Source organism: Melanaphis sacchari, unplaced genomic scaffold (genome assembly GCF_002803265.2).
Source record: "Melanaphis sacchari strain LSU unplaced genomic scaffold, SCAv2.0 Contig40_pilon_pilon, whole genome shotgun sequence".
Taxonomy (NCBI): Eukaryota; Metazoa; Arthropoda; class Insecta; order Hemiptera; family Aphididae; genus Melanaphis; species Melanaphis sacchari.
The window spans coordinates 704,299-717,463 of record NW_020271264.1 but is presented as its reverse complement, the minus strand read 5'-3'; the positions used below and the strand labels follow the sequence as shown (position 1 = coordinate 717,463).

The 13,165-nt window shown below is 24.2% G+C and overlaps 1 protein-coding gene across 1 annotated transcript in view; it reads right to left on the bottom strand.

Moving 5' to 3' along the window:
* Positions 1-13,165, bottom strand: part of LOC112597317 — a 50,524-nt gene that overhangs the window by 21,708 nt on the left and 15,651 nt on the right. Inside the window, exons 4-7 of the mRNA XM_025343305.1 lie at positions 9,294-9,340; positions 6,012-6,080; positions 3,653-5,701; positions 2,888-2,989 (exon numbers count right to left, since the gene is read on the bottom strand). Coding sequence (XP_025199090.1) covers positions 2,888-2,989; positions 3,653-5,701; positions 6,012-6,080; positions 9,294-9,340 — 2,267 coding nt within the window. The remainder of the gene's footprint in view (positions 1-2,887; positions 2,990-3,652; positions 5,702-6,011; positions 6,081-9,293; positions 9,341-13,165) is intronic.

Here is a 13,165-nt window from a genome sequence, read left to right as displayed (position 1 = left end):
ATCAACAATTTAATTCTTAACCGTCTATAAAAATAGCTACTACAGAAATATAATATGTTTACATTAGTATTTTAATCAACAAAAAGCAATTATATTTAAATTTTATTTGTAGAATGTAGAAATTATATTAAATGATTTTCCAACAAAAAAATTACAATAGTAATAGGTAATTTATGTATTAATATTATTCAATTGATGATATTATAAAACATCAATAAATGTTGAAATCATATTATGTTTACGAATAAAAATTTCATCAAAAAAAAAAAAACGATTTATTACATAAAATAACGATTTTTTAAATTCCATTAAAAATGGATTTTATCCCGTTGAAAATTTACATAACTCAACATATTCTTTTTTTCACAAATAGAATATCTTATTCAAATTGTTATTAAAAATAAATGTAGAGATAGAATTTTAATGCAATATGTACATAAAAAATAAGATATCTTATTTGCTTTATTTTAACAATAAATTTAAATTATAAGTGTTTATAAAATATATTAATACTGTCTCAATCATTATGATTTAATAATATATTATATATTATGATAATAATTAAAAATACATTTATTTTTATAAATAAGTAACACGGCAAACGGTCTAGGCAAATTGATTTACACCATATTTAAATATATTTAATATTTTATTGTATCTACATAACATGATCTATGTTTTAAAGTATAAAGGTATATGTAAAATGAATAGATGGTTTATATATCTTAATAATACTCAACTTATACAAGTTTAAATAATTTAATACTTTCTAAAGGACAATTTTTCCAAATATCATATAATTTAATGTTAAATTTACACTACTATAGGTTTAGGTGATTCTTATGAACTAAATACTATAGTTTTGGCGGATTTTATTAAAAAATTCATTTAAATAACTAAACCAATGACAACCTGGTTAGGTTAGGTTAAAAAAATTTGTTAACGATAAAATATTAAAACAATTATTTTAGTAATACCTACTCATTAAAATTGTTATTAGAAATAATTATTTTTACCTATGTTTAGAAATAGAAACCAAACCTATCTACTTATTTGTTATTAAATTAATTTCGTATTGTTGGTTGTTTTAATAACTGATAATTTTTTATAACACATTGTAGTACACATATTTTAAAATATACAATCAAAATATTAATGGAATAGTTTGAATCTATACATAATTATTGGTTATTTTAACCACACTATTTTAGGTTAGTAATTAAAGCTTTAATTCGAATTATATTCGTGAGATTGACTAAGTACGGATTAATTTAATTTTTTTGGTATTTCTTTTCAATAATAAATTTAATAAATTAAATAGCATACGGCATACCTGCTTTTTTAGTGTCAGCTCTGAACTGTGGACTTATTTTGCTTTTATTTCGCATTATATAGTATATATTAATTCATATAAATTAACCAAAAATAATTTTTAAACACAGTTGATATTTAAGTGAAAAAAAACACCGGAAACAAAATTTAACGGTATGCGACGAACGTTTTTGCCACGCGCGCGATTCGGCGTCGGTTTGAATAGTGTGCGCGTTACTATTTTTTTTTAAATACCGCGGGAATTCTGTTAGAGTATTGTCGGGTGGGAGTAAAAATGAACATAAAAATATACTGTATAAATAAAAATAATGAAAAAAAAAAAATATTGGCTAATGATCTTTGAAACTCCAACGGTGGCCGACTTTCAGACGGCACCTGTTTTATTATTAGATTTACCGGAGGCTTAATGTAAAATTTTGTTTTTCGCTTATTTACATAATATTTATACAACGTACAAATACAATTATTTTTGGACGAATTAATGTAATTGAATTCTATTAAAATAAATCCTTTGAAAATCAAGGCTTAATTGGAAACTATACTTTATAAATCTGTATTGTACAACTTAAACAATCAAACATAAATTTTCAATATAGATACGACATAATTTATATTCACCTACCAATGTTTTTAATGTTTGTACTCTTTATAATATTGTTAATCAATATCATTTGCCTAAGTTTTTTTAAAACCTTAAGAGCTTTTATTTTTACAGATTTAATTAATAAGCAAGTTTTTATATATTTTACATATCTCAATTAAGTATTTTACTAAAAATAGTAAGTAATTAATAAATAATTTATAAAAACATATAGTAACATCAAAGTCGTAAAATAAGTAAATACCTATTAAGAAATTATTTCAGTATTAGTATTGCATATGAAGCATTTATAATTTTTATTTATAGTTGATTATAATAATTATATATTAGTTAGTATTATCCATCAAATATTGGTATAATCGAGCACAGGTCATGCATTACCTACGATTATAATATTGTTCTATTTTGTTTCATTTTATTTTAATAATTTAAATTATATTTTTAAAAACTTCACTGATTTTAATATTTTGTTTAATGGATGATTTTGTACTTACATAGCTATGATATTTTTTGTGGAATATTTACAATTTCAACAAACTATATTATCATTATATTTCAGTTTGTTGTTATAATTTTTAGATAATAACATATATAGGTTGTAGATACTTATCACATTATTTTTTTTATCATTAAGTATTATAAATATTTAGAAAATAATCTATTAAATATAGTCTATTTTTCATTATATACTTATGCTAAATAATACACGTTATAATATGGTTTTTTTTTGTAGATTATTAATAGTTTTGTAAAATTATATTCATGAATATTGATAAATTAAAAAAAAAATTTATTTCTACGAATAATCAATTAATAATTTTTTTTATTTTAGTGAATAGACAATATCTAACGTTTATTTGGACCAATCACAAAACGCTACGAGTACATGCGCACAGACTTAATACGTAACATTGTGCATGCTTGTAAGCAAACATTTTAGGTATATCAACCAACCTATATTTTTTTTAGTCAAAAATCCACCAAAAACTTGATCGATTTCCTCTAGAAGTGAGCAACTAGATGTCTTTCGTTTAGATATTTTGTTATTTGTTCTGACTAAATTTAAAAAACCAAATTTTAAACAAAATAATATGTACCTATCGTTATTAAATTGCTTTGATATGGTAGAGGTACCTAAATTTAATATACATATATATATATATATATATATATACATAATGTATAAACTAACTGTATCGGTTATTAATATTATTTAGTAATTTTCATTATACCTTAAAGTATAAACTCTATATTTCTCATATTTTTAAGTTTATTTTGCTATTCCACCGTATGCAGAAAAATCGTGTAAGGTTTCGTCTCACCTCTCTCTACTCTGTTTTAATTATAGAATCAGAATTTGGTCTGTCCAGTCGTCCGACGTGTCGTATACCATTTATAAAAATAGTGCCACAAAGTTTGTGAGTGCGTGTGTGTATGCCTATGTGTTTGTGTGTGTGTGGGGTGTTCGTACGCATGTATACACGTCTTAAACAAATTGTATCGGCATCAACTGTTCACACAACTGACAACTATATATTTATGAAAACAAAAATCACTGTAAGACGTTCAGAACGATGGATATTTGCAGCTTATTTTAGAAATTTCTTCTGCTGATTCGTATCGAAGTAACGTAATTAGACTTGGCCACACTGCAAAAACCGTGTTAGTAAAATAAAATAAAACAAAAACGTACACACACTCTCAATCCACTTGACTCACCATTCATGTGCACTTCTTCGATGCAAACTTCTTCTTCCGGTACAATGTCCACCAAGTGTTTTGGATAATATTCATCCTTCACTTCTATATGCACATCTGTCTCGACACCTAACTTATCCAACCTCTCACGAGCTTTGGTTACAAACTCTGCATCGATATCATTTAATGATTGCAGTGTACCTGATGATAACGGTCTACTGGCCTTTGTTATTCTAATAACTTTATTTTGAAGTCGATTTTCTCTTTCTTTCACTTTTTCCATGTACTCCGCGTACATGAGCTCCCTTGTTTGATTGTCGGGAAACGACAGCGTGTCCATAAACGTAGGCATTGATGACGGTCGATCGATGACTGATCGATTAAGTTGTTGTTCTTTTTGGATTACATCCAATAACCTAGATCGTGTTTCTCGATACTTGCGCAAAGATACTAGACATTCAGCATCAGATAATGGTTCGTCACTCGTACCGCACATTCGACACGCTTCGTCAAAAACTTCAGAACTATATGACTTTGAAGACGACTGTGATTGCGATTTGTTATAACTTAAAATATCAACTGTGGGTGTTATATCTTGACGTGGAGATAAATTTGGACTTCTTGTTCTATTAAGAAATTTTTTGTGCAGGTCAATAATTGCAGACGCTTTAGAAGTAGTGGACGGAGCGTGACACGATCTCGATTGACTAGGCGATAGGCATAAAGATGTTGATGACTCGCCGTCAGATAGAGTAAAACTTATCCAATCAGTGTCAACGTCAGCATCAGAAGCTATTGAAACACATCTAGAAGTTGTTTGTGATGATTGTATTTCTTCATAATCATCGGTATCATCCTGAAGTAATCTAGCGATTTGTTTTAATTTATCGTGAATGGAAACTTTGTTTTGTTTACGTATTTTGTGTTTATGGTCGTATGCTTTAAATTGTTTTATAGTACTATCATCTGAAGACTCTTCTTCGTGTTCCATATTCTTTTGATAGTTATTAAAAACACTTTTTAAGGATTCATTATCATTTTTCATATTTGATTTACTTGAAAGCTTAGTTGAAGCAGAGCAATTAATGAACTGACTTTTTGTATTTAAAACATCCAAATTTTTCACTTTTTTATCTTGATAATCAACTTCAATAGAGTTATCTTGAAAGTATTCATTCGTATCTTCACATGATTCTATATCGAGTAATGTATTAGTTATGAATTGATTTTTTCTATTATTATTACCATTTACAACTATACAATTATTTTTTTTTTTTGTGTGTTGTAGTGGATTTTTGTCAACTTTTTCATCTTTTACAGTGTAATCGTTTTTATGTTTTTCATTAATCAAATTATTTTTGTTTGATATACTACGTATTTCCCTGTCAATACATTCATTTTTTTCTATATTATGTACATTTAACGGTTCAAGTGTTTCTAAATCAACCACACATTCGTTTTCAGTAGTAACAATATCTGCAAATCTAAGAATCTCCGACTCTCTGACTAAAGACGGGGACTTTAGTCTTTCGAGCTGACATTCTGAAGAAATAGTTTCACTTGCATTTACTCTAGAATTATTTTTTAATTTGTTATTTTTTTCTTCGTTGACATCTGAACCCCAATCGTCAGGTGACTTTTTAAAATTCTTCTTGTTTCTAATTTTTTCGGAGCATTCCAAAGTTTCTTTTTTAGGGTCATCATCGCTTGCACTTGTTTCCTCTCTAATAACATCCAAATGGCAAAAGTCTGGAATAATTTGACAATATTCTGGTACCGAAGGTGTAATTTTTTCAACTCTGACTACTACTTCAATTGGTAAACCAGCTTGTTGACGTGTTTTTAAGTCAGCTATTAAGAGTGCTTCATTTTTTTTGATCCATTCTAACTCATCAACTTGCAAATCTGAAGTTGCTGATATTATTTGTATTTTTGGACTTTCTGTTACTTGTGCTATTTCTTGAGTCTGTTCTTTTATTTTATCTGGTAAAGTTTCAGGAAGTTGACCGTTTAATTTTTCGGGAGAGTCTGCACGTTTCTTTTTTCTCCTACGCTTTCGTACTCTTTTACCTATAGGCAATATTATATATTTTGGACTATCTTTTATTTTTTTACTTTTACGTTGAGCTACGAGATTAACTTTAAATTTGTTACTAATAAGTTATTTTATTATTAACTATATAACTACGTTTAAAATAAAATCGAAACAAAATTATGTTAATAGTGTAGTTTTAAAAAATATTTAACTAGGTACATTTGAATAAAATTAAAAATATACTTCCACTATTGAAGTTACTCACATTCAATCCTAATAGGTATTGTGTTAGTATTTAACTAATATTTGACTAAATAACATATTATAAAATTTGTTTTTACTCACTTTTTTTGTTCGGTGTTTCTGTTTCGACCGGTTTTGGTTTTTCACTTTTTTCCACACCTGCTTTAGATTCTGTAACAATAATAGTCCGGAATTTATTTTATGTAGATATATTAATATAAAAACAACAAAATTTTAAAAAATATTCGTAATTTATCTAACATACAATATTGGACTTTATTAAGCGGTTAGTGAAGTATGTTTGTTCAATAGTGTTCAGCATCATCGACTGACTGTGGTAGATCCGCTATGTGAGCACAGATTGGATAGGGCACACCCGCCGAATAGAGGAAGTAACATATAGCATCAAAAACCGGAGATGGGTTAACACACACAGACTCATTATTTACAAACGCACACACGTACAATAGTCATTAATTTATGTACGCGTGTTTTTGTTAGTAACACATGCGCACAATGAAAAGGATGACAGACGAATAGACACAGGTCAACGGAACTGCACATATGGGGTGGTTAATATATGTATACCTAATGTATATGTATAATGTATATCTAAAAGAATCAAATATCCCATTATTATAGCTGTATGTTATTAATACAATGAAGTGTTTGCTAAGGTTTAATAGGTAAACTATGAAATATATTAAAAAATTGTTTTATAAAAGAAATTAAGTTTTTATAATTATATACAAGACCTAATTATTATACGACTATTATATGGTCATAAATTCTTGTTTAATTTGTATAAAAACAAATATTAAAGTGATTTAAGTACTAAGTTAAGTATCTAACTACCTCCAGTCTGTCAAATCGTTCAATGGTCGAGTGACACCTTAGATCGTTTTATGATTAGATTACAAATTATAGCATCCTATATATTTTTAATGATTATTATTATTTTATTGTTTATTGTATAAATATATATATATATATAAAAATTTTTTTTAGCAAATAGTTATTAAGTAATTAAAAAATTAAAAACAAATAGCTTTGTTATTTAAGTTTAATAATCTAAAAGATAGTTAAATAATAAAAACATATCACATTATTACTTGTCTTGCTTACATATTTTATATTTAGAACTTGTATATTATTTACTATTGAGACTAATCGTCCAATTATGGACAGGATGGGTGTAGTTCCTGTGGGTGGAGTGACGTGCAAGGCCTATTTTTGTAAAGCTAAGCTCACGGATAAATAATAATAATTTAAATTCTTTAATTAGAAGTATAAATAAAATTTTAATTTGATTTGATGAAGGTCTTAGGTAAACTTATCAGAAATTAATGGGATTTTTAAAATTTACAAATAGTAAGAATATGAACTAAAAGAGCCTATACTCCATTTATATTCTACAAAGCTAATATATAGTACAAATTATACATCTTATATTACTAAAACAAAAAAAAAAAAACTTTCAATTTTTTTAACAAAAAACTACTTATCATTGAGGTACAACAAACTTTATCAAAAAGTAATTTTTTTATTTCTTCTAAAATCTTAAAATGTAATTATTTACTCTTATTTATAATTATTTTCAAATTAAATTTACATCCTAATTTTTAATTTTAATATTATAACATAAACACAATTTATTTCATTTTAAAAATAAATATGATTATTTATACAGATTACAATAGTTAATTGTTTCACTATTAAATCTAGAAATTTTTTAAGCACTTAATCATACATATACTTGTATTTTGTATTTTTATAAGCTCTTTTACAATAATTCAATTAATAGACATTGATATATTGATTATTATAAATTGGAATTTGTTATAATTTAAAACTATATTATTAACAAGATTTTAAACTTTATTTTTTTAAATTTATTATTTTTATATATATTTCAATATACTGATTTATTGATTAAAAAGACAAAAATATCCAACTATATAAAATAATATTTTTTTTAATACATATTCAGAGTAAAAATTTTATAATAAGTCTCTAGTAAAATATTTTTAGTTGTGTAAATATATTATTTAAACAAAATAAATAATATTTAAAATTAAAAAATGATAAAAATGTATACATTTATTAACATTAAATATGAACTGTTGGGAATATTTAATTCGACCACTAAGTAAAATACTTTTAAATAGTAAATTTAATAAAAATTTAAACGATTTTGAGGTTAACTATAAATGTAAAGAGTATTTTTTTTAATTTTTTTTTTTTGGTTGCATTTAATATATATTTCTTACCTATTTTTCCTCTTAGCTTATTAGGCCTATGGTATTTGTCTTTTAACCTCGACTTTGTACTTTTATACTCAGGCATTGTAGTGTTATTTAAATTTTTGGGACACAGAAAATAAAAATGATCAATACACCAATATCTAAATGTAAATCGCATATTAACGAATATTATCAAAGAATGCAAAACACTAAAATAAACTGTTCACTTTCATCGGTAAAGATTATCTGAAGGCGCATGATGGTGCTTGAGAAATAATACTCCGGTGGGGTGCTGTTACGGTCGACTGGACCGTCGATAACATACTAAAAGACTTGTCGAAAAATCGGCCACACTCATATTAGATAAGGCTGATTTTTTTCTCAAGTGCCGAATACTTTAAAGACACGTTTATGGCCTACATTTGTATACATATGGGCCAGCAAACAAAAAAATATAATATATTTTATATTATGATATATTATTACCATTAAAGAAGAAAATATTAAAGAATATAAAATATATTCATAACTGAAAAATATGTATTTTAACATAATTAAATTGGATGATAAAATTTCATAGAAGTTGTACTGAATCATTGGTATAATACTTATTGAGTTGTATAATTTGATACAATTTTTCAAATCAAAAAAGAGATTAATATTATAATTTCAAAATAAATATATCTGTTGTTAGAAATTTTTCATTCTAAGAATTTTAAATAACATTCATTATTTTAGTACTTAATTTATTTTGTACGTAATTATGACTTGAATAAATCAAATATAATAATATACACTATTTAATAGTTTATTCAATTTTACATATTATTCTCAATTAATAAATAATAATTTAAAAACTAATGAATATATTCCAAGATACGTCATAATTTCCAATGATTTATTTTTAATTTAAATGTATTTATAGTAATAAAAAAATGTGATGAAGTAGGTAAAGTTTTCTATTTCTATTTTTAAAAGTTTGTAAAAAAATATGTGAACTAAATAGAACGAGATCACGTATAATTAAGTGAAACTATATGAAAGGGAATAGTTTTTTTTAGTTTTAGAGAGAAATCAATTAGTAAGGTTTTAGTTTGGCGTGTTAAATTGCAAATGATAATAAATTGAGAAAAAATATTACCAGCTTCATGTCTTTGTTTGTTCTTTTCAATATTGGACTTTGATTGCCTGTAAAAAATAGAAATTATTATTACATTTTTATGATAACGTTTAACATGTATACTATCATCAGCTACCTAAAGAATTGTAATTAAAATTGATAAACAACTAAAGAAAAACATTATTTTTAGTATAGGTGACGTTGCTATTTCCTATATAATAAAATACTTTATATTCTATAGTTTATAGAATATAACAATAAAATATATTATATTATACTAAAACATAATTTGTGCAATATATTATTCAATGTCGAATAGATTTAAATTATGTCATGGGCTTTTTTTTAAATTTTAACACGCATATGTTTATTATTTTAATACGATAAAGAATAATGATATTTTATACAAAAAAAGCCTATATAGTGATGTGTATAAAAAAGTAATCACTGCACCGTATATCCTCGTTTCCAATCGGATTTTAACGAGGTACATGCTATACTGCCTTGTGTATATTTATAAATTATAATATATTAAGACCAATTTATTGAAATATTTTTATTTATTCCTATTAGGTATGGAAAAAAATTGTTTTTTAAACTTTATCTAAATAAAAATCGTATTTTTAATAGTAAAAAATATTCTTCAGATTAATAAAATATATTTAGCTACTAACCTAATTTAAATTTAAATTAATAAATAACAATAATATAACTGTTATTACCATGACGTGGATAATAATTAATTTAAAATGTTAAGCATAAAGTTGACTGCAAAATTAAATGAAATAATCTATAACTGAAAAACAAAACAAGATGTAAAAATAAAAAAAGTTTCTATAAATATACTTTTTTTTCAGTCCTATAATATATTTAAATTTAATATTTATTTATCCGGTTTTTTACTGTGTGCTAACATGCTCCAGTTATTTATCATTTAAATAATTATTATAATTCCTAGTAAAATATTTTTATGGTAACAAATAATATTAATCTCATCAATATGTGTAATCATTGGGACAAATAATAAATATTTTCATAAATATGGGGAGATAATCCCCCACTCTGAGAAGTTATGACCATCGCATTACTTCCATGTATTTATTTCAACATTTTTCTTTAACCCAATAAAAAATTCAGCAATTTCTGCTTTTGTCTATAAATAGTATAATCAATATTTTTGATTCATTCTTTAAAAATTATATCAAGTTGTTTTATTGTATTAAAAATCTAAAATAAGAAAATAATTTATATTATTTAAAAATAAATCATGATTTTATTTTGATTTATATATATTTGTATTATGACGTGTCAAAAAGTACGTAAACATGAAGCACACCCTAAAAATCAGTGGCATGTCTAATCAATAATGTTCTCTACCGGGGTGACTAATCCGACTAACATTTAGTATTAAAAAATAGCAGGTACAAAAAATAAAAATATTAATAGGCTAAAAGTACTTTTACCATGCTTCTACGGTGTCATGTGTGTAATAGTCATACAGTACTGTTAAAGCCAAAAGAAGAACCTTAAGGTATAAATGTATTTATTTTTAATGTGCTTATATAATATATGATATGCATACTCTTTGCGTAATTACATAATGAATGTTTATTTGTATTTCATTAAATACCTCAGTTATATCTATTACATAACATGTATATGACAAGTTGAGATTTTTATTTATTATTTTGCCTCCACTTGCTCATAAATTTAATTTGAAAACCCCCATTTGAAAAATTTTGTTTAATTAACGGGTTATTTTTAAATATCTATACCCGTAAAAAATACATAATATACTACAAAGATAATATAGTATGTATATTGTATACATTATACAAGTTACAAGTATACGGGTGAGAATTAATTAGTCATATCAATTTAAAAATAGTCAAATATAAATTATTATATTAATGTTATTATTAGAATATATAAAACTTATAAATTAATTAGGGAATATTGTATTAAAAATGCATACATAACAATATCATATGTACCTAAAGATAACAATGAATCAGCACCTGTATTAAAGCTAATAATTATTTGAATAATTTTTTTTTAGATTATCATGAAATCAGTTCATTAAGTACTTAAACAATTTTAAAATGCTTCAATAAAATATGTGTAATTAATTATAATTTACTATATAATTGCAAAATCCCAAAATATTCTTATTTTGTACATGCCGTTTGATAATATTAAAAAAAACAATAGTCGATATATAGGTACTCAATAAGAGTAATAAATATTTAAATTTTTTTTACCTATTAATAATATGTAAATTTCAGTGGATTTGAAAATTGAGTATCATGTGTAACGTCAAAAAGGTGTGTCTTACCAAAGCATCGAGATTTATCATGATTATAGTGGTTTTATTATAATGTACAGGATGGGCGTGGGGTTAACAGTCCAGAACATATATAAGTATACTTGGTCAACACCCAAAATAATTTTTTTTTTTTAATTTAACCTGTATAAAGTATTATTGTTGCAAAATAATTTAGCTATTGACATATTACATAATAAACAATTTGATTAAAATAAACGTTATGAATGATTTTTACTTGAAAGTCTAAATACTCGTACTAGTTATTTATTTCCATTATTTTTTCTAATATTTAACATTCACGCTGCTATGAATGTTTAAAATCAATTCTTAAAAAATAAGACTTTAAAACAACAATTAAAAAAAAAAAAAATTAAATGTACATTAATAAGTAGGTAGTTAAAATCTATTTTTTAAATTCAAACAATATATTTATATTTATCAAACCATTTAACCATGATAAAGGCGAGTTATTTTATAAGATAATAAACCATGTTTAAAAAAGAGAAAAACTGGGAATTTCTTTTTTATATATAAGATAATAATTAAAAACTTTATTTTTTTGAAAAAAAAATAAAAACATTTAATACAATTTGTTTTTTAGTAGTATAAAAGTGGTTACATCTTCCATGCACATTATTACGAAAACTATGTTTATAAGTAAGATGTATTGTATTATTGTATTTTTCAGGCGCAAAATGTTTTGTTTGTATATTATTATGTCAACAATTCTAAAACAAATTATCTCATATATAAAATAGTAAATCAAAATTAAAACTTTCAAAACTATTTTTAACAAATAATAATAATTTGATGGGAAAATATAATTTATATTTAGTTAGAAATATTTTATTTTGTTATTATAATTTCAATATATATTTGTCTGATAAAAATGTATTTTATATTTATTTTTTATATCCTATAGCTTTTTAAGTTGGTATGCTTTAGAACTTAATAATTAAAAGTAATTTCACTTAAATTTTTAATTTAATAACAAAATTTGTACATTACAGCACTTGTTATAAGAATTTTAATAAAATAAGGTTATAAGAAAATTATCAAAAAGTAAGGAATGATGGAAAGAACATAAGAACCTTTGATATTTTGACAATATTGAGAGGATGATACATTCTATACTATCGTATGATGAAAAAATAATATTTCATAGACAATAAATACGATAGAATAGCTTTGTAACTATTATTCAAACATCAAGCAAAAGTAGAAACTGGTTAACTATCCATAGTGATAAATAGAGATCCTACGCCTGTTTAAATGGCCACCAGAAAATTAAACTACCAACAAAATTTTGTTGATCTAAACATATTTCTATAGATAAAAATAATCAAAGTTTTTTGACGTGTTACTAAAAAAAATAAATAATTTGTAAAATATACATTCTTTGCTCCCTGAGCATTTACCAGTTCCAAGAAGAATGATGGTGTTACTTATATCCAAATAAGGATACAATCTTAAAAGAATATCTTCGAAACCTTTTTATAACTAAGTATTTCGCATTTTGATGGTAGTTTATAGATTAAACTACAAGCTAAAATTACTTTAATCAATT